Source organism: Melanostigma gelatinosum (genome assembly GCF_949748355.1).
Source record: "Melanostigma gelatinosum genome assembly, chromosome: 6".
Lineage (NCBI taxonomy): Eukaryota > Metazoa > Chordata > Actinopteri > Perciformes > Zoarcidae > Melanostigma > Melanostigma gelatinosum.
Window position 1 is genome coordinate 5949388 of NC_136639.1, and position 21099 is coordinate 5970486.

The 21099-nt window shown below is 44.4% G+C and overlaps 2 protein-coding genes across 3 annotated transcripts in view; both read right to left on the reverse strand.

Annotated features, from left to right (window-relative positions):
- Positions 1 to 2759: 2759 nt before the first annotated feature.
- ubac1 (UBA domain containing 1) lies at positions 2760 to 7542 on the reverse strand. The gene is made up of 10 exons (XM_079269975.1): positions 7125 to 7542; positions 5939 to 6059; positions 5776 to 5849; positions 5540 to 5647; positions 5352 to 5454; positions 4810 to 4918; positions 4420 to 4684; positions 4018 to 4104; positions 3748 to 3886; positions 2760 to 3358 (listed from the first exon to the last, which is right to left on the reverse strand). Exons 1-10 carry the CDS (start codon positions 7260 to 7262, stop codon positions 3243 to 3245), a joined length of 1260 nt encoding a protein of 419 aa, XP_079126101.1. The 5' UTR covers positions 7263 to 7542; the 3' UTR covers positions 2760 to 3242.
- Positions 7543 to 8811: 1269 nt separating this feature from the next.
- The window catches only part of notch1b (notch receptor 1b), a 38174-nt gene continuing 25886 nt past the window's right edge, over positions 8812 to 21099 (reverse strand). Inside the window, exons 21-34 of one of the 2 annotated variants that reach the window (XM_079270166.1) lie at positions 20804 to 20988; positions 20027 to 20159; positions 18933 to 19190; positions 18327 to 18439; positions 17207 to 17778; positions 16691 to 17125; positions 16422 to 16570; positions 15050 to 15263; positions 14630 to 14720; positions 14172 to 14337; positions 12543 to 12841; positions 12018 to 12165; positions 11800 to 11897; positions 8812 to 11666 (exon numbers count right to left, since the gene is read on the reverse strand). In XM_079270166.1, coding sequence (XP_079126292.1) covers positions 10296 to 11666; positions 11800 to 11897; positions 12018 to 12165; positions 12543 to 12841; positions 14172 to 14337; positions 14630 to 14720; positions 15050 to 15263; positions 16422 to 16570; positions 16691 to 17125; positions 17207 to 17778; positions 18327 to 18439; positions 18933 to 19190; positions 20027 to 20159; positions 20804 to 20988 — 4232 coding nt within the window. In that variant the 3' untranslated portion in view covers positions 8812 to 10295. The remainder of the gene's footprint in view (positions 11667 to 11799; positions 11898 to 12017; positions 12166 to 12542; positions 12842 to 14171; positions 14338 to 14629; positions 14721 to 15049; positions 15264 to 16421; positions 16571 to 16690; positions 17126 to 17206; positions 17779 to 18326; positions 18440 to 18932; positions 19191 to 20026; positions 20160 to 20803; positions 20989 to 21099) is intronic. The other variant, XM_079270165.1, reaches the window with a different exon arrangement.

A 21099-nucleotide genomic window follows, 5' to 3' on the forward strand; every position in this document is an offset into this window, starting at 1 on the left:
CAGTCGATCCTCTAGCAATCCTCAGAAGAGACTTATACCATCACTAAGCTCCAGTGCATGGTAGATGGGCTCAAAGAACAGCAGTCAGAGAGCAAGACAAGATGCCCTAAAACAGAACAAGACAACAATCTCAGAGTTGCAGCAGAGAGTTGATCAGATCAACCTTTTGTGAGAAGAAAGCGTCGAGCTCAAGGAAGCTTTAAACCCGGCAGATGGCAACACCGGAGGAGAAGCAGAAGTCGTCCGTGGCGCTGAGGCTCAACCAGCAGAAAAGTGGCCTAGATGGATGAGAGCACAAAAGCTCCTCACCACCTTCAGCAGGAACACACAGATCTGGTGAGGAGACACGGTGACATGAACTCTGACCATCGTGAGCTGCTTTAAACTCACAGCACCCTCCACATAGCCACACACAAAGGAAACCCCCCCACCAGACTTCAGACCGCCGCAGTCCGCAGTCAAACTCATTTTTCTGTACATTTATTTATGACATTCACGATTTCCTGTCTGTCGTCAAATCGAGTCATCACCTGACAGCACTTGATCTTTTCAGGCGGTTGTATGGACTTTCATATTTACTGAGCATGACTCTCCTGAAGGCTGATGAAACTATATATAAATGCTTTTTATATAGTTATATAGTTTTTATATCGTGACACGTTATTTACACCTGTGCTTCTCTGACTGTGACGTGTCAAAATGTCTTCTGTAAAACATCCTCCTCAACATCCTCCTCACTCACTAGTACACCTGCCCGGCACAACACATTCTCCATCCGCCTGACATTCAGAGACAAGTCAACTATTTACCCAACAGGTGCCAAGTGATCAGTCCAGTCGATCATCCGCTCACTTCTAAACATGGCTGAGTTTTCTTGCCATTCGCTCAAAGAAGAAAAAAAAAATACAGCCACAAAAAATACCTTTAATGCAATAGTGATTTAAATGCCAGTAGCCGTGAGGCTGTCTGAATGAACAGACGGTGAGAGTATATTGCATAGGTTGTTAATCGGGGACAGTCCTGTATGAAAGCTGAGTGAAACCCAAACCCTGTGACTCAAACCATCCCTCAGTGTCCCTCAGCAATACAGTTCATCGTGTTCTTCTCCGTTCTCAAAGGTGTCTGCATTTCCTGTTTTTCTTCTTCTGTAAAACGGACATTCTCCCAAATGTTTGTTTGGAGATACTACGGGAGAGCCGTGTATGCATACTGATGCAAAGCATGGAGGTGGTGTGACAGCTGTCACCGTGGCCGTGGTGGAGGTCCACCGCAGTGCAGAACGTGTGCAGAGAGGCTTCCGGAGACGAGTGAACAAACACTTTCATTCAAACGCGTTGCACTACTTTCAATCACACCGAGACCCTAAAAGTCCAGAAGCACATTTCACAATGGTTTGTAAAAACAACATTTGAATCATTTAATTCTTCTTTTTTTTCACATTTTGTAGATTAGCTCCGAGGTTTGCTAAAAATGTTCATAAATAAGAACAAGTTACTAGTTTGGCTTCGATATAAATAATGTAATAATACATAGTTCAAACAGACACTTCTCTCTAAAAACATTTAAATATTTTCAAATATTGCAATTACGAAACCATGTCCTGTAGTGCTCTTATTCATGAAGTTCTAGACAGATTAGTTCAAGCCATTTTCAAGTGCCAAACTAGAAGAGGGTGAGCAGAGGTTTGCCCCGACGACAGCTTTAGAAAAACAATCTCAGCCTCCCTGAGCAGAAAGTCACGTCACTACCACATTTTAAATATTGAATAAAAACACTCAAAAAGCTTGGCCAAACACACACCACCCTCCATATTGTTTTTAACCGTCGGTCCAACCAGGTGCAGCTGAACCCGCCTTCTTGTAGCTGGAGATTTGAAGTACTGGATGCAAAGGCTAATATTGTAGAACACGCTACCCATTGCAGTTCACACATCTGTAACACGCAAAACAAACAGATTTCCGAACAGGTCAGCTGAAGTCCTCGCTATTGCACAGTGATACAGGGGTTTCAATGGGTAAAAACGAATGACAAGGCAGATTATATTGTGACATTTTGGTTTGGTTTGACAGCATAAATGTTCACTGCTCTCAAAAGACAAAAAAAAAGGAAAAGTAAACCAAAAGACACTGGTTGTGTCTCAAATTGTTTTTTCCTTGTGTGCGTGAAGATGGTCGCACCTTCGCAGCGAGAAGCGAGCGCGCATCTTCATCTTTCAAATTCAAAGGTTAAAAAAGGCAAACCGGCTCAGCTTCGTTTACCGTCCCGCTACAGCCATTTGAGACGTGAACCCTTCTCTTAACTTCGGAAGTGCTGCAGTGAGTGATATTCGTAGAGGTGAACAAGTGCTAGATGAGCGCGACATTAAAATATGACATTCAAGAGCACATTGACAATAAACACACGGGCCTAATTTATCGGTTTTCTTGTAAAAACATGACTAAGACACAAACAGTTTAGTGTACAGCTTTCGTCAAAAATAAAAAAGGCAAGAAAGTCAAATAAATACTCTTGAAGAAGCTCAAGGACAAACGTTGGCTTTGAAGTGAGAGGCGGCCGGCTGACGGTGACCTCGTGGGCGCGAGTGGAGAGAGAGGTCACGTGTCCGAAAACCCGTTTTCAACGAGCGGAACAAACGCTCAACTTCGACCACCGGCCTCTCAATTACAAGCCGTTACTTTGATTTAAAAATAATAAATAATAAAGACAAAGTGGGAGAAGAAACAGAACGCGAAGCTGACAGAAGTTTTCCACACGTTCACCACAGATGAAATGTAACAATTTAAAGAGACAGACAAAACTGTAATTGATATTTAAATATGGCAAAACATACAAAAACAGCTCTCTTCGAAGTGTAAACATTAAATTGATGTCCGATGTCATTTCTGCACATGGAGAAATGATATAAAATAAATCATGTCTGTCACGACTGCAAACTGTTCTCGTTAAAATGTAAAAACAACATACTAAATCTCTTTTCTTTTGATTATTATTATTACTGTAATAATGTTTATGTCAACATTTGTTTTGTATAAGTGTTTTTACTGTACTGTTATAAATAGTTATATGTGTAACATCTTAATTCATACTCCTCCAGCGTTGTCTTTACAAGGCAAAAACAATAGTTGTGTCTCTGCCACACTCAGATACACACACACACACACACACACACACACACACACACACACGCACACGCACACGCACACACGCAAGCTGCCTGTCACACAGGGGGTCACCAGGAAGCTCTATGTTCGATTGAGGGTCTGGAAGATTCTGGATATTTGGAGCATGACCGGGCCCGTCTCGGGGTCGTTCATCCACTGGGTGCTGTTCAGAGGATTCTCCAGCATGTCTTCAAACGCTGCGTACAAACACAAGAGATATGAAAGGTTCAGCTACAGTCTGGACTTATAACGCTCACGATCAGTTACTTCTCTGGGTTTACTCCTCTGGGTCTGTTTGTAAAAAGCTAATGTGAACAGGAGCCCGACCAGAATTAAAATGCAACAACGTAGAATGATTTTTTCTTGGGCCAGACAAAATGAACTGTACTGCAGAAAGCGTCCTCATTCTGTAAAGCTCATTGCATTTACTAAATTACTTTCTTTTATTGGCTGACTCAGCCTTCCTCAGCTCGGTCTGGTTCAGCTGTGCTGGAGTTCTTTTAAGACACGACCACACAACAAAATAGGCAAAGATGTCCGGGATAGTTTTTGATATGCTTGTCCACTAAATGTGACTTGACTCTACCTAGCAGAGTCTTGGGATTGGTTAGACCCAACTGGACCACTGGATTCTCCAGAATGGCTTGGAACAGCGGGCTGTTGGTGTCGATGCCTTTGTCCAGATCTTCTGGGGAAGGTTTCCTGTCTCCCAGCAGCCACTCACACTGCAGGAAAAAAACAAAAAAAAACATAAAAAGAATATAATTATAAATAGATATAAATATAATATATAATAAATATAAAGAGCCATTTCTCAAATCTGCATGCTAACCCTGTTGTGGCTGTGTGAACGTACCGCAGCATCCTGTTGGTTGTTATTCACCCTCAGAGCATCGACCACCTCCTTCTCATCGAACCCCATCTCCATCAACGCAATGACAGCCTGCAGAGACAAGGAAGAAGGCTGAGTGTCACGCTCAGTCCCATGAAGTCTACATACACAGTCACAGTTCTACTGACAAATCCTATGACTAAAGCCACAAACACTTTCTATCCACGAGTTCACATTTCAATATTCTCGGTATCTAATAGGCTTGAGGATTAAAGTCCAGTCCTACTACTTTCTGTCTATGTATACTACTGTATGTTAGATGGTGCAGTCAAGTAGCATCTTCCTACAAAATACTGAGCGATGGAAAGCTCAGGGGGTGAGTTATACAACAGTAAGTAAGAGTCAAAGAAGGCTAAGGCCACCCACTCTTGAGTCCGGTCTGAACTCCCGTTTCCTGCGGATCCTCTTGAAGATCTCTGTGAGCTCGTCCTGCCGGATGCTCTCTTCTGTGCTCGACTGGCTGGAGAGGCTGCGGAGAAGGTTCGGACCGGAGGCTGGCGCCGAGGGGCCCGGTGTGGCGGCAGCCGTGGCCCCTGCTGCCCCGGACGAGTCCTGGCCAGGTATGGGTGCGTCTACAGTGGGGTCGTCTATGTGCTCGATAAGCCACTCCATCGCCTGTGTGACGGACATGCTGCAGAAAGAGAGTACAAGATGAGGGGGGAAAAGGGTTATTTTCTAGAGAAACACCGTTGACATATTCCAAATAATTTGGCCCGTCATCAGTTGTGAGTGACTTGTTATCTAACAAAGACTTACTGGTTCAATCTGAGAGCTTTGATGGCTCTGCTCTCAGGGAAACCCATCTCAGTGAGCTGCTGAAGGGCTGTTTCATCCACCCGGTCCTCTTCATCCTCATCCAACATCGCTGCAACACAAAGACACCAGAGAAGTGTCACTAAGGGTTGAGCAATGCGTGTGTGAAATGTCTCCAACAATAAACATCAAGGATTTCCAGCAACAAAACAATGGCCGAAATATGGCCGATAAGCAAAAGAAAGACTTTAAATGCGGGTCGCTACATTGAGTTTGATCGCAAAAACTAAAAGAGCACACGAAGACAGAACATTTCATACCTCATTTTGTCAGAGTTTTTAAATAAAACGTATGTAATATGTATAGTAATACACTCAATAACAATGTGTGCCGAGGTTGGACCATTAAGCAGATCATAAGAGGTCTAGGGCATTAATGGAGAGATGTATTGGTGAATTTTCGCCCTGTTTAACAGAAAGAAAAAGTCTTCTCCCTATCCTCATTTTCCTGACGTGTAAACAGATTTAATGGATTGTAAGTTCTACCATTGGCCTTTTTGAAAAGTTCCACAGCATCAGGGTTCAAGGCTAGAAGCTTCTGGGCGACTTCAATGAGAGAAACCAGGATCTTTCTGAGCTCCGTCTGAAACTGGAACAACACAAGCGCAACAAAAATCAATAACTTCTTTGCAACGGTCTAAACTAAGCTAGATCCATTCCACCAAGAAGCTTACATCCCGGATGTTGTGCTGGGTCACAGTGCGGTCAGTGTGGCGCGTGGACAGGTTGCCGGTGGCTTTTAGAATTGCATCTTTGTCTGGAGCCTTGTTGTCTTGTTTCTTCTGTGACAACCGGGAGAAACAACAAAGAGACATCATTAACAGCATGCAGGGAAAATAAAGACACCACATCTCTGGTGCAGAATTTACAAATATCGATGAAGGTTAAAGTGAAAGCCGATTCAGCTCACCTTTTCATCTGAACTAACGTCTGCCATCTTTGGAGGGGTCGGCGGCGGTCTTTTCTTTATGAGCAGCAAAACTTCTATGAGACATATGAAACACGGTCAGGTGGTGGGAAACAGGGGAGGGTTGTGTGCTTCCCAAATCTCGTCAAATAGGCCGGAAACATACCTTTATCTTTGAGATTCTCATCAGCGACAGTTTTGGTGTCTGTGAGGACTCGTTCTGTAGCAGCGTGTATGAGTTTATGGTGGGTAAGTGTTTTGGGGTCTTCTAGACTCCCATGTACGTACTGTAAACCAAGCACAATACAAAGCGCATAAACAGAAGGGATTGCACTGTTGACCGTCTTCATTATCATCTGTCAGATATATTTCCTTGTCAAATATTCATAAAATCTAGAAAATGGTAGAAAAAGGCGACATCTTGAAATTGTTGTTGTTTTTTTTAGCAACAGTGCAAAACTTCCAAGTATTTGATTTACAACATACAAAGCTGACAAGCAGCAAATTCTCCCATTAAAGAAGTATGTTATGGTCTGGAATTAGTTTAATACTTAGTTTAAATGATTAACCGACAATCCAAATCCTTGTCAGTTCCTATTAATCAAAAAGAGTTGAAACAACAAGCTGATAAATCAGTTGGCATAATAAGAATCCGCAATTATTCAGATTATCGATTAATTGTTTAAGTCAAATATCAAGCGATAATGATTCTCCACTGTGTTTTCTGCATTTCTCCACTCATCATATCATTGTAAATTAAATATCCTTTAGTCAGACAAAACAAATCATTTGACTGGGACTAAACTGGGACTCTAAAAAATTGAGAATTTTTTCTTATGTTTATAGACTCAACTATTAATTTAAAAAAGGCAATTAATCAATTAGTTGTTTCAGAACTGAATCTGATAATACATTTCAACTTGCATCATGATGTCTGTGGCTGTGTGTTGATGTTACACAATTGAAAACAATGTAAACATGTACGTTCCACATGTTGTCACGAGAAACAAACAGCAGACTACCACTGGAAGTTATGCTATAGGCCGTAGAAGGAGAAGTAAGAGAGGAGTGTAATAACAGACAGCCTGTAAAGCAACATGCCACTCAGGCGAGCCACTGGGAACAGACAAGGGGTATAGCTGTTAGCATAGCTAGCTAGCTTGAGATGGGCAGCCAACCTGCTAAATTATAAATAGCAAGGTCTACCCAGTTACTATAAATACAAAGCCAGTGACACTGACACTGACAGTGTACACAGCGGGTAGGGCACACTGCAACCACCCCAGGCAGAGGAGTGACAGGACAAAAAAAAAAGCAAACTAGGGAAGACACAAACAACCCCAAAAACATACATGTTTCAAGCACTTCTCCTTCAGTTTCTCAACAGTGGTGTCTTCCGTGACCTCCTCTAACCACTCTGTGCCGTCCATGGTGCAGATGTGTATTTTCAACACTTTCCCGGCGAATATCTTCTCCTCCTGGACGAACATAGCGGCAGCCTTTGGGAGTAAAGAGTACCAGTCCAGTGACGTTAGCTAGCAGCAGTTGCTATGTGCTCCTGGCAGAGCTAGCGTGCTAGCGTTAGCACCCAGCTAGCCGTCGTTTTTGTAAATCCAACCGGCAACAGAGCAACACAAGGTGCAGGTTAGCTGAGGGCCATCTTCGGTCTCCTCTGCCGGGTTTCGCTGCGCTGGCAACCGATTAGAGTGTTCAGTGACCGCGAAGGTGTTTATTATGCCCAGCGCAACACACAAGCCGCCAGCCAGCAAGTACCCTATTTTTACTGTAAGGTTTGAACTTTGAACTTCAACGGTGCCACTAGCGGTGCATCATGGGAGCAGTAGTTCTTTTCGGAGTTTCAGGCTATTCCATTGATATAAATCACTCTGGTGAACTCACGCCAACTTTTAACAACAAGGCTAACAGCATTCATATATACAGTATATATATATATGCATACACTTTTTGAATATATATTTATGTTGTACATAGTCGTTAAATGTTTACGCTTACATCGTTCCTGTTTATTGTATATTCTGTGTATGCACGTAGAGAGCAACGAAAAACCGGAGTCAAATTCCTTGTACGCGTAAGCGTACATGTCCAATAAAGCTGATTCTGATTCTAAGGTGTTCCCTGGTGTGATAAGTGAGGATGGATTACCATTCTAGAAAAGCCTGCAACTGCCACGGCACCCCAGACCTCCAGGGGCCCCACAAGTTCCAGGCTCACTGTGTCAACTGTTTGCATTTGTTTGGCAATATTCACCACTAAATAACAATATCAACTACCACAATAAGGACCATTATCAATTAATATGACATGTACATTTCCCAATAATCGATAAAGAAATCCTGTCACAATTTCCCTAAAACTTAAAATGACCTCTTCAAATGTGTTGTTTGGTCTGAGCAACTGAGACGATGGAACCAGAGATTTGGCTCTTCTACAAGAAAAAAGAAGGTCTTTGTTGGCCCCTTTGTCATAATATCATTAACTCGCTTTCATTATGTCAGTTTTGAGCTTACATGTTGCATCATTTATGTGTTTAATCAGTAAATGTGGGGTCAGACAATATTCTCTCTCAGAAAAGTACAAAGCACAGAAACAGTTAGAAACTGGGGATTATTTGGGACCCCAGTAAATGAATCCAGCTTCAGCAATAAATCATGCAAAGATTGCTTTGTCTCGTTTTTCTTTTTCCATGATAAACACAAGCTGCAGAAACAGCCCAGCTGGACCTTTTATCTGAGTCAGTCAAATGTGATAATTATAACCAGCACTAGAGGGAGACACACTAAGGGAAATATTTGGCCCCTTCAGCAAACTTCAAAAGATTAAATAAATTGCTACGGTGTATGAAAAAGATCACTATTATTTTTTATTTTTTTACTATCAGAAGCTCATGTTTATATATACATGTTATTGTACTAGATCTATAATTATTCAGCTAACCTCTTGTTTCACAGTGTGTGTATAGAAGACCTTGATCTTTAGAGATCTTGAAAAGTAATTTGAAGAAAGAAAAAACAGTTGTCATAAGTTCAAGACACCATTTAGTGCCATTTATTATACCAAGAAACATATTTACAGAAAAGAAAATATTAAAAACGGGAAATACATTTCTTGCAAATTATAACTGTATAAGAGGAAGGAAACATATTGCAGCTATTACAACTCACTACAACCTAATGTTTTTCTTAAATCATAACATTTTGCAAACTACAGGAAGTGTCTCACAAAGTATTAATGCAGACACAACTGAGAACTTAGCAAACAGTTTTTCCATTGAACCAAAGTGTAACAAAAACATTTAATAATATGCAGAAATGGTTGCCTCAGTTGATTTTTGTGTTACAGGACAGTGAATAAATATCAATTTATAAAACCTCAATATTTATGTTTCTTTCTGCTTTTTATGAGAAAAATGTCTCCTAATAATATATCGTATTTATTTGTATATAGTTCAAATTTATTTATGCATAAGGGACAGTACAATATAAAATATATATTCTGTTCTGTTTGACATTTTAGAGGCTGTTGACTGGTGCGGGACCTATCAAAATTACATGCTTAAGACATCAGATTTCTTAAACAAAATCCTGCTTACAAGGGAAATTCATAACATATTTACAAAAAGAAGAACACAGCCATAGGCTCAAACTAATAGGAGGGAGAGGGGAAATGAAGTTTCCTTTTCCCTCTGGACAACAACATACGCTGTGGCCAACGGGCCAGTTCTCAAACACCAACAGATACTCAAGCCTGTCTTGACTGCCAATCTCCAAGATGGCTGTATACTGTACAACATATCACATCTCCACCACATCTCTACATATGAATGCAGTCAAATCTAGAGGCACGACGTAATGTCGTTCCGTTGATTCAAGAAATGTACACAACTGTAGAGTGTAACTAAGAATCGCATGATATTTAAAAAAGGGGAAACTGTGAAAACAAACAGGGCCTGTGCATGAAATACAGGACACGTGTTCTGTTAACATTCACAACTTGTTTATCATCGACCGACGACAATATAGCACACTGAAACTTAAAATGTGCTGTATAAAACGCCCCATCATCACAAGAGTTTTTAGAAACAAGATTATGCAAAAAAAACTAAAACAAAATATAAACAAAGATTGAGAAATCATATGAAAAAAAAAGGCAAAGACTAAAAGTCCTTAAGGAAATAAATACCCAGTGTGTACGCTGCGGCTTCACTGCAGAAAAAGAAATGCTAAAAGAAAAGCGTCTCTAAAAGGACTTTCTCTCTCCTGTTTGACCCAGCACCGTGGATCCCAGGAATTTCTGTAAGCAGGCAATGCGTATAAATAAGGCATGAATAAATAAAAAGAATGGATGAAACGCAGGTGTGGTTGTTAGTATAAAAGCATATAAAAATGTCCTATTAAATCGTGTTTACAGCTTTGCCCTTTTTCTTTCCTTTTTTTCCACAAAGAGTGCCTTTTTTTTATAAAAAAATATACAGCAGCTCGTCTGGGCGTAGACATACAAGCTTTTTATTTGAACTGTTCAGGTAGATGTGCAATCTGAGCTTGCATGCTTGTCGGGGGACTTGAAATGCCCTCTGACCAGTCGGACATGTTGGAATGAGGGGACGAACTCGACCACTGATCGGGGGAGCCGGGGGAGGGGGTCAGAAAGGGGTGGTCAGGCACCTGGACCTGATGGTTTGGGGTGTTGTCCATGGGGCCTGAATAGCTGTGCTGGGAGGGTGGGGTGAGGAACTGGGTGCTGGGCATTGACTGGTTGATGGAGGAGGGCATAATCTGGGTCTCCTGCGGCAGGATGGTGTGGATGGGCATGCTGGAGTTGCCGGTGCCCTGCTGGAGCTCCGGGGAACTGAGCTCCCCGCTGATGAAGCTCTGGCTGTTGGCCGTGTTTGAGTTCTGGTGCTGCAGCTGGATGTTCTGCTGCTGCTGCTGCTGCTGTTGTTGGAGCTGCTGCAGGTTCTGCATCTGCTGCATCTGCTGAGCCTGCTGCTGCATGATGTGGGGCTGCGGACCCAGCCTGGCGCTCTGGATCCCCTGGTAGGTCATCATCTGAGATAGGCCGGCGGGGTGGCCATTGTGGAGGGACGTCATCATCCCGTGCTGCCCTCCCGGGTGCAGGCCTCCCTGACCGCCGGGGGCTCCTCTCATGGGGTTGAACTGGCCTGGCTGGCTCATGGTGCCGTGCATCCTGGACAGCCAATCACACTGGCCGTTTATGGCGCCCTGGCCACCGGCGCCAGACACGGGCAGATGGGTGAGACGCGGAGGCAGCGGGTCAAACTGCATCCGAGCCAGCTCCTGCTTGTTCGGCATCACCATGTGGTTGACGGACAGGTGTGGATCGGACATACCCTGCAGGTGGTTCAGGGACACAGACGGCGACTGCTGGAAAGGTGAGGTCATCATGGGCGGCGAGGCCACATCGGAGACGTAGCCGTGTGGAGACTCCAACGAGTCAACGGGTGACAGCACACCGGAGCTGTCCAGGAGGTTCCCGGGCTTCCCGTCCTGCGAATTCTTCTTCTTCACCTTCATGTCTTTGCCGTCCTTGCAGCCGATGCCCTTGGCGCTGGGCTTGCGGGCCTTTTTGCCCTGGCCGTGAGGCTGGTGCTGCTTCATGCCGACCAGGTAGCCGTTGGGCGAGCAGAGAGGGGGCGACAAGGTGGTGCAGAGCGACCCTCCATGCATGTGAGGACTCCGTACCAGGTTGTAGTCGTCCATCAGCCGCACGATGTCGTGATGCATTCTCTCCTGTGCAATGTCTCTGGGTAGCCGGTCCATGTGGTCAGTGATTTCTCTGTTGGCAAAGTGGTCCAGTAAGACCTTGGCAGTCTCGTAGCTTCCTTCCCTGGCAGCCAAGAATAGAGGAGTTTCCTCCTGAGGCAGACAGAAAGGAGACATCGCGTTAAGAGGATCAAAGACGGCCGAGGAATGTTTGTTTTTTTCAGAAAGATGATTCACTATTGTTTTACAGAGTTAAGAGCAGGAAGAGACAGCTTGCTTTTTTTACCTTGTTGTTTTGCATGTCCTTGTTGGCACTGTTCTTGAGAAGCACAATTACAGCCTCCACGTTATTTACTGCCGCGGCCCAGTGTAGAGCTGATTTACCTTAAGAAACAAAAACAGGCTTTTGATGCATTTGAGGGTCATTAACATTTGACCGCCTTCAACACTGAATCACATTGATTTTTAGGTTCATACAAGTGGCATAAGAGAGAGAAACCTTACCGAAATCATCGATTGCATTGACGTCAGCGTGGCAGTTTATGAGCTCCTCCACCATGCCCTCCACCGCCAGCCTGGCAGCCAAGATCAGGGGTGTGGTGCCATCATGCATGCGGGCATCCAAGTCTGTGGCGCGGTTCCTTATCAGAATCTACAGAGACATAAGACGTGTTTTGAGCTTTTGAGCTGAACATGAATACATTCATCAAAATGTCCTACTTCAAAAGGTAGATTCAGATGTTCGAATAAATGTCACTAAAACCTCTGGTTTTGTCCAGAAAATGACAGAAAATTCTCAAATCACAATTTCTCAGAACCCAAGGCAATATCTGACCAAAAATTATAGATATATAATTTATATATATATAAAACAAAGAAAAGCAGCAAAGCTGGAAAGCTAATGTTTTCACACCTTTGCTCGATAAATTACTGAAACGGTTACGTTTGACTGATAAGTCGATTTATTTTTTCAGCACTAAAACTATTCAAAAAAACTATTTAAAAAAACGTGGGCATATGAGAGCTCACCTGGAACACCCCCTGGGCATCAGCAGCCACAGCAGCATGCAGAGGCGTCCTGCCCATGTTGTCCTGGACGTTGGCGTCGGCGCTGGCCTCCAGCAGCCGTTTGGCAGCGTCGGAGCGAGCGTAGCGGGCGGCCAGGTGGAGGGCGGTTTCACCTGTGCGGTCGGTCTGGTTGTGGAGGTTAGCGCCCTGGTAGATGAAGTCGTTGATGACGTTGGCCGAGGCGTCCTCCTCCTCCTCGCTGTTGCCCGTTTCTAAACCTCCCCCGCTGCAGGACGCAATCATCAGCGGTGTGAATCCATCTGGACAGAGAAGGGGGGGGGGGGGGATGTTGAAAGGCACTTGTAGGTAACAGAATGCACGGTCAGCACGGCACCGGTAACTGCTGCAGGAGGCGCGCACTTCAAAGCAGCAGGCAGATCAAAACTGAGCAACAAACAAATCGAATGTGGATTTGACACTTTTGCCTGAGTTGAATCATCACAGCCCTCTCCTTTTCGATAACGGATTCTGATCGAGGCTCCGACACAGGAGAGGCTTCAGAAGGAAAGCGAAGCCGGGGGGATAGAGGCCGGGGCTCGCTAAAGCTAGGCTGCTGCAAAAAACGAAGCATTAATATCTGACTGTGAGAGGCAGCTCAGTCAGTCGACTTGAATAGGTTTTCCCCTCTTCAAAAGGATAGCAAGCCCCAGATCTCGCAGATTTGGTCGATTCAAGTGCATCGAACCACGATGGGGGGAAAAAAGTGTGCTCTCAAGTTGTTAACCCTGTTACTTTGATTTTTCATAGCTTTCCCTCAGGGAATTTGGCACTGACTACAAAATTGGGTTTTTGCATTTGATGCCCTCATTGGTTTTGGTAATGTGGAACAGAAAAAAAACAGAGGCCCATAACTGGACAAATGATTAATCTGATCAGGAATCAGTGTTTTCCCCCAGGCTCCTGGCTTCCAGCCGGCTGCTTTGAAGAAGATCCTTTACCCTGAGGACATGGGGCTTTAGCTACTCCTACATGCGCGATTAAACACACACACACACACACACACACTAGAAATGTGGAACATTCGCTCAGAAAAGGCATGAATCAATCCAGACACACACACACACAGAAATGTTCATTCAAAAAGTTATGAGTCATTCTGCTAAATCCGTTTTAAGCTTGTGACCCCTAAAAACAAAGAAAACGAACCATTCTCACAAGTTATGACCTCATACGTAAGTTGTGAGCTGTTCTATTAACACACAGTTTTTCTTTTTCAAATTGTTTCATTGGAAATATCTTTCGAGGTCTGAAGACCCCAAAAGAAAAAAAGACAACAAGTCAGAAATAATAGAGCTCATTTTGTGGAACAGAAATCAATTCATTTTTTGTTTTTATACCTTTACTTGTCTTGAAAAGATAACAACTTCTTCCTAAAACTGATTCCATACATATTTTCCCTCATCATTAACGCTATGCTGACGAATTAAACGAGAACATTTTATCTTTAACAAAATCATGGAATATGTACCGAGTCATCCAAAATGAAAATGAACCAAAATCAGGTCCACATCCACTGATTCGGTGTCGGAACACAGAACTCTGTTTGATTTTGTTAATAGTAAGTGAGAAAGTGAGTCTTCAGTCACCCACCTGGTCCCCGGACATTAACATCCATGCAGTCATTTTCAATCTCGCCCTGAGGCGGTGTGGGAGCAATGGAGGGGATGCGCAGGTCAGCGGCGTCCAGGTGCTGCTGCGTCCACTGCCGGTGGTCCGTCTTGTCGTCCACCTCCAGAATAGCCTGCTCGTCAAACTGCTAAAACACGGACAGCAAGCGGATAGGCATTTGAAATTGAGCATGAGGGTTTAAATTATAAAATCACAATGGAACAAAAAAAGCTGAAACTTAATTTTAACACAGATGATAAAATTATTTTAAAAAAGTCTTCATAAAAATTTCAATTTTACAATTAAATCAGTTTCAATCCCAGATGGTAATTTTCAAAATTCTTGAATCAGTATTTGTAAAAAAATAAAACTTAAGTTATAAAAAAATTTAGAAAAATCCTTAAAAGCTCCGTTGGTGTGTAATATTTCCGTTTCCTTACCCTGAAGCGCTTTGCATCCGAGGGCTCGTCTTCTCGCCATTCATTCTGCGTGTCATCCATGAGTGAAATGTCTGAGGAGTTTTTCAGTGGCCTGTGATGAAGCAGAAAAGCCAGTAAAAATCCACGCACTCTGCTGCTTCCATCTCATCCGAAACACTCACCATTAATGGTGCAGCAATGCCGAAAAACAAAAGCATTGATTAAATCCATACCCCACCCCTCTGCCCTTACAAGTCAATTAATGCGCACCTAAACCTGCTATATCAATATCATTAATGATCCACGCAAAATCCCCCTTTCCCAAATTTGTCTGATCACCAGTTACAGCCGTCCTGACCATCAGAACCAGCCCTTCACCTGACCCGAAGAAACAGGTACCCGATGACGGGGAGCGCCATTGGTGAATAAACGGAAACTTACTTTAATCCCACTGAATCCTCTCCGACAGGCTCACGTCTCTTCTTCTTGCTGGTCTCTGTGGTCTTGAAGCCCTCGGGGAGCCAGAGGCGCCCGTGCTCATGGCGGCGCTTTCGGGCAGCCACCATCCCCACGCCGAGGAAGGCCAGCATCCCAATGCCGCCCAGGACCAAGTAGATCGGGTAGAGGTCCTGTGGAGGCTGGGGGTCAACTCCGCCTGGTAGGAAACGGGACAACATGGTCAAGACGGGCCGAGGAACGGACGTGGACAAGAGGATGGACCAGGACACCCGGGATCCGCCCGAGTGTTGGAGCAGAGCTAGTCCGGCTCTTCTTCGCCCCCACGGTTCCCACTCCGGAACACACCGCAACCAGCAGCAAGCGCCAGAAAGTGAGTGACGATCCTCACCGTTTGTCAAGCTAGCTTCTACTATCTATTCAGTAATAATCACAATTGCTAACCACTTTTCATCAAAAAGGAAAAAAAGGGATGGGGCGTGATAAAAGGAAAAAAAACCCGAACACCACCACCTCCTCTCTCCCTTTTCAACCGGGTACCAAGAGACAACTTTACCATTTCTTCTTTAAGAGAAAAAAAGGAGGGGGATTAATGAACTTCAAATTACTGCACGCGCTTTAAGCTGTAAAGACGAAGGATTTATTAGGATTTTCGAGATAACAAAGACTCCCAACTTCTAGCACACTCCCGATCAATTTTTCCCCTTCTCTCTCCCTCTTTTTTTTTCACTAACGATTTTGAAATGATAAACTCCCCCAACCTAAACCCTTAGAGATGCATTAAGTCCTGGTATTACATTCAGCGAGGTGAAGGTTGCAGCAGCCCCTCACACTGCGGGATGAAGTGTGTGTGTGTGTGTGTGTGTGTGTGTGAGAGTGTGTTATCTGTGGACGTATATGTGTACATGTCTGTGAAGGGGAAGAGAGACAGACACAGAGTGTTGTATTGTGTGAGTAGGGGGGTTGGATAAGTTGATTTGCAGCAATTAACCGTTTTGGAGCCTGAAGCCAGTGGCTTTACACACAGAGAGAAGGATTGATTGTTTTGGCCATGAGATTCACAATTGCATTTGTTCACCGCTGCATAACAAATACACAATCAAAGAGTGGTAGGGTTAGGACCCGACCAGAGGGCGCGGCGGATACTTTCAGTTTAAGTGTGCGTGGAGCAGCGCGTGTGTCTCATCCACTCGTAAACCAGCATGTATGTGTGGACATTAGAGGAAGGCCGTTTATCTTTCGTTACAACTCATCATCATGCAAACATTTCAGTTGTGCCACCCAGCGCAACATGTGGCTCATTGATGCGTTTTTAACAGTGTTTTACAGATTACCACAAATAACTTGATGTACGTACTAAAAACTGCTTCAATGGTGTAGGGAACATCCAGCTTGCCACTGGAGGCCAAAGCCCCGAGGAAAGCTGCAGCATCATTGGTGCTCTGGAAACACTCAGTGGACTGCTGGAAGCACTGACGGTTGTCCACCTCCAAGTGGACGACTGACCTGTTTTAGAGAAGAGACGGCACACACGGAGGTCAACTATAAAACCTATTTTGCACACTGAAGCAGAAAGAAATTGCGCTGGAGTTAAAGAATAAAACATAATGGAATAGTATTGCTCACCCTTTGATCTGCAGGTGATCCAGTTCCCTCTTCATTCTCCTGCTGCCGCCTGCCACGTCATACAGGCTCCTCTTCACCACATTCAGAACCTTGCCAGGAACCTCGGACCACTGATCCACCGAGCGCTTGACGTTGTACTTCTTCAGCTCGTGCTCGTTCCCGTAATACGGGTACACCATCATCTCGCCCTTGGTGTCCTTCCTGAATACCACGTTGGTGCGGAGGACGCGGCTCAGCTCGCGCAGGAAGCCGAAGGAGTTGTTGAGGAGCTGCTCCGGGGTGATGTGGACCACCAGGACCAACTGGCCCACGGCGAGCTTCTCGGGCATGTTGTTGGCACAGTCCAAGCCGTCCCACTCGCACTCGGCATTGTTGCAGCCCTGGTCGCAGTGGCCGTCAAAGTAGTGGTCCTTGCAGTATTGGTCATAGAGAGGGCTGAGGGGGGGGAGTTCAATTAGAGGTTTGGTCATTTGGATTAAATTAAGTGAATTCTAATTCAGAGATACAAACACTCACTTGCACTGTCCCTCCAGGTTCTGGCAGTCAAACCCATCGTAAAGACACCCGGCGTTGTCACACTGTGAGTCGCACTTCCCGTCGTTGAAGTATCGCCAGCACTGCAGCGAGGCCGAGCAGTTCTTCCACGGGTCGTCGAAGTTGAGCGAGCAGTCCCCGTTGTCCCAGCCGCACGCGTGGTTGTTGCAGAGCACGTCGCAGTACTTGTTGTGCTTCGCCTCCTCGCACAGCGGGATGTCGCAGGCGACCTCCACCTCGGGCGGCAGCGTGATGTCGTCGCCGAACCCTCCCTGGAAGCTGTAATCCAGGATGTGGCAGCGGAGGCCGTTGAAGTTCGTGGGGCAGACGCAGTGGTAGAACGGCGCCTCGGTGGTGTATTCGCACATGCCGCCGTTGTAGCAGGGGTTGGAGTTACAGGGGCTGTCGGTGGGGTACTGGCACTCAGGCCCAGTGAACGACGGGGTGCACAGACACTTGGGACTCTTGTGGCCGGAGATGCAGGTGCCTCCATTGCGGCAGTTGAGGCTGCCGCAGGCCTGGGCGTCATATTCACACGTGGAGCCAGTAAAGCCCTGGACAAGAAAAAAAAAAATTTGAATCAGGATTAACAATTAATTTGAGCAAATACAAATACTTAATTTTCATCCAAATAAAAATCTATATGTGTTTTCTTACAGGATAAGTTTAGAGTAAGAGAGGAGCAGAGAGTTTGTGGTGCATGGGCACATGTCAAATGATATAAAACTCCTCTAAAGACAAAACATCTCGAAGTAAAATATAATAAGAAAATATCTAAAAGATGTAAGTTAGGCCTCAGGGAATAAAGAGAGATCCCCGCCTTAAATCCTCCATATATTTAAAGGATAAGTAAGATTAAAAGAGAGACGGTCTACAGAGTAAGGATTAGATATGTAGCAGTTCAGGTTTGGGTGATACTCCGAGGAATAAACGTGGTTCAATAAATGTTCTGACAAGAGACAAAGATCTGTGTGTGTGTGTGTGTGTGTGTGTGTGTGTGTGTGTGTGTGTGTGTGTGTGTGTGTGTGTGTGTGTGTGTGTGTGTGTGTGTGTGTGTGTGTGTGTGTGTGTGTGTGTAGGAGTGTGTACTGTCGGTACTCACAGGAGGACATTTGCAGATGAAGCCATGTGGCGTGTTACTGGCTACAGCGCAGGTCCCTCCGTTGCGACACGGATTCCCCTTACATCCATCAAACACTGTGTCACAGCGTTGACCTGCAGAGGAGTCACAGACAAAGAATGTCAATCACATTGATGCGGTAATATCATGTTGCAAAAATATCCGGACATTTGATATACACTCTGGTTTCAGTTCAGGCCAGCAACACATTATCTTTGTTCATCGCTTCGGCAAATAAAATGTGAGAAAATTGTCAAATGTTTCCAATATTCATATTTCACTCGAGAATGTTTGGTTTATATTTTGGCTTGAAAAATGACTTGATGTCAGGAATAAGACGATTATTAAAATGGTTCCAGTCGTTCCAAATAAATAAATCTGCTTTATTTCAGTTCAAGTTAAGTTCATCTTAAAAAATCCATACAAGCAACATTTGCAGAAACGTCATTTCAAAAACGAATTCTAATCTCACCATAAAAATGTAAGTAAGTCCGACTAACGTGGGGAATCAAATGTAAGAAATCTAACCAAAAACATGACATGTCATCAAAAGGCTGACCCCCCCCCCCCCCCTCCCCGACTGTTTACCTGTGTATCCGGTGCGACAGTCGCAGCGGTAGTTGTTGGTGAGCTGGATGCAGCTGTGCGTGCCCCGCGGGTCACAGGGGTTGGAGAGACACTCGTTGATGTCTCCCTCGCAGCGCTCCCCTACGTATCCCGCAGAGCAGATGCAGTGGTAGCCTCCGACTCGATCCACACACTTCCCTTTGTTGAAACACTTGGGCTCTTTGGTGACCGGGTCGGTGAACGGGTTGCAGTCGTCGATGTTGATCTCGCAGTGCACACCTGAGGGGGGCATGGCAGGGGAAGAGGGACAAGTAATGTCAGCTTTCAGTAGTTTAGTAAAAGGGAAATTGAACTCCTTGATGTTCTTTTCACATTCAACAAACCAGAAAACAGAACTATTACCATTAAGCAGAGGGATCTATACATAACTGATCTATAGCCACAGAAACTACAGTGAAAAACTGCTTCTTAATTCCTTACAAAATGCAAAATGTCTCATTGAATTATGGCCCATTAAGGGTAAAGTCGAAGGAAAATTCATATAGAAATGAATGTAAAAAAATGGTAAAAAACTATATAAAAAGTTAGGTTAGTTGAGGTGTCCAGAAAGACCGAATGTCAATGGCGTCTCACTTTTGTAATGTAACATGCTTTAGTTTAAATCAGAAGCAGGACATGGCTGATTAAGTATTACCGGTATTTATTTTAAATATTGATAGAAAAAGATTCAGAATCTGCAAAAATGATTCTTAAAAATCATGAATCTAAAAAAAAAGATCTATTTTAAGGTGACTTTTCCCTGAACTTTGTGTCAAAACCTCTGACATTTTTTTGTTTCTTCCTCTGTCTCCAACAACGTGTCGGCTTCGTTGGGATACACCCGACTCCGCCGGCACTTTGTGCTGACCTACAACACACTCTCCCTTCATGCGTGACAGGGAGAAAAATCAATGGCGTATTTGACAAGTGGAGGGAAGGGTGGAGGCAAGACGGGAGGAGGAGTTTTGCAGACATGCCCTGGCTGCTGTTAAGCCCTAATTAATGAAGCGTGGAGACCAGGAGGAGAGGAGGGAGAGGCTGAGCGGTGTGGAGGAGTGTGCGTGGGGTCCGCTCACCTTGGGTTCCCCGGGGACAAGAGCATTTGTAGGTATTGATCAGGTCAATGCAGGTGCCCCCGTTCTGGCACGGTTGGGAGAAACATTCATTGATCTCGTCGGAGCAGTTGGTCCCCACGTATCCTGGCATGCACTGAGAGAGAGGAGGAGAAGAAGAAGAAGCCGAGGAGGAGGAAGAAGAGGAAGGAAGAGGGAGAAGAGAGGGGGAAGTTTAATCAATGGCCGACATGAAATAGATGTTTTTTTGTTTACCTGGCTGTTTTCTGGCCCGCACCCTGCCAAGGCCAGCAGATCCTCTATTCCAGAGGAGATTAACATAACCAAGCTGTTCGTCTTCTATTTATAACCAGGCCTCTTCATTAGGACCGCCTACGGTTGCTTCAGCTGGACACCCGGACATTTTAACAAATTCATGATAGAAAATTAAAGTTTGAGATTTATAAAAAAAAAAAACTTTTAAAAAGTTAAATAAGGTAATGATGAGACTTTTGAAATGCCAAGTAGAGTGACATTCAAGACTCAGTTTGCAATTAAAATGAACTGACGAGACACTGCCCTGATTGAGAGCAAAAAAATGTGACAACACAACATTATGTTTAATTAACTCTCTGCAAGTTACTATAAAAAGGTAAAATAACACATGTTGGAATTCTATTTCGACCGGATGCATTCTATTACAGAGTATAACATAAAAAAGATTGCAGTGACATGATTTCTGAATTCATTTTACATTAAATTCACAACAACTAGATGCACAGCTGTCTTTGGCGCTGTTACCTTGCAGGTGTATCCACCTAAAAAGTCAGTGCAGGTGGCTCCGTTTTGGCAGGGGTTTGGGGTGCACTCGTCCACCTGCTCCTCGCAGTAACTTCCCGTATATCCGACCTGGCAGTGGCAGTAGTGAACGTTTCCTGCGTCCAGACACTGACCCGAGTTACGACACAGATGGACGACGTCGACTCCTACGCAGAGAGGACGAGACGGTGGGCTTTTCATTTTCACCATCAAACCAATTCCCGCTCTATTTATGATATTGCAATTTGAACATGCAAAAAGAACACCTTTGGCCAGAA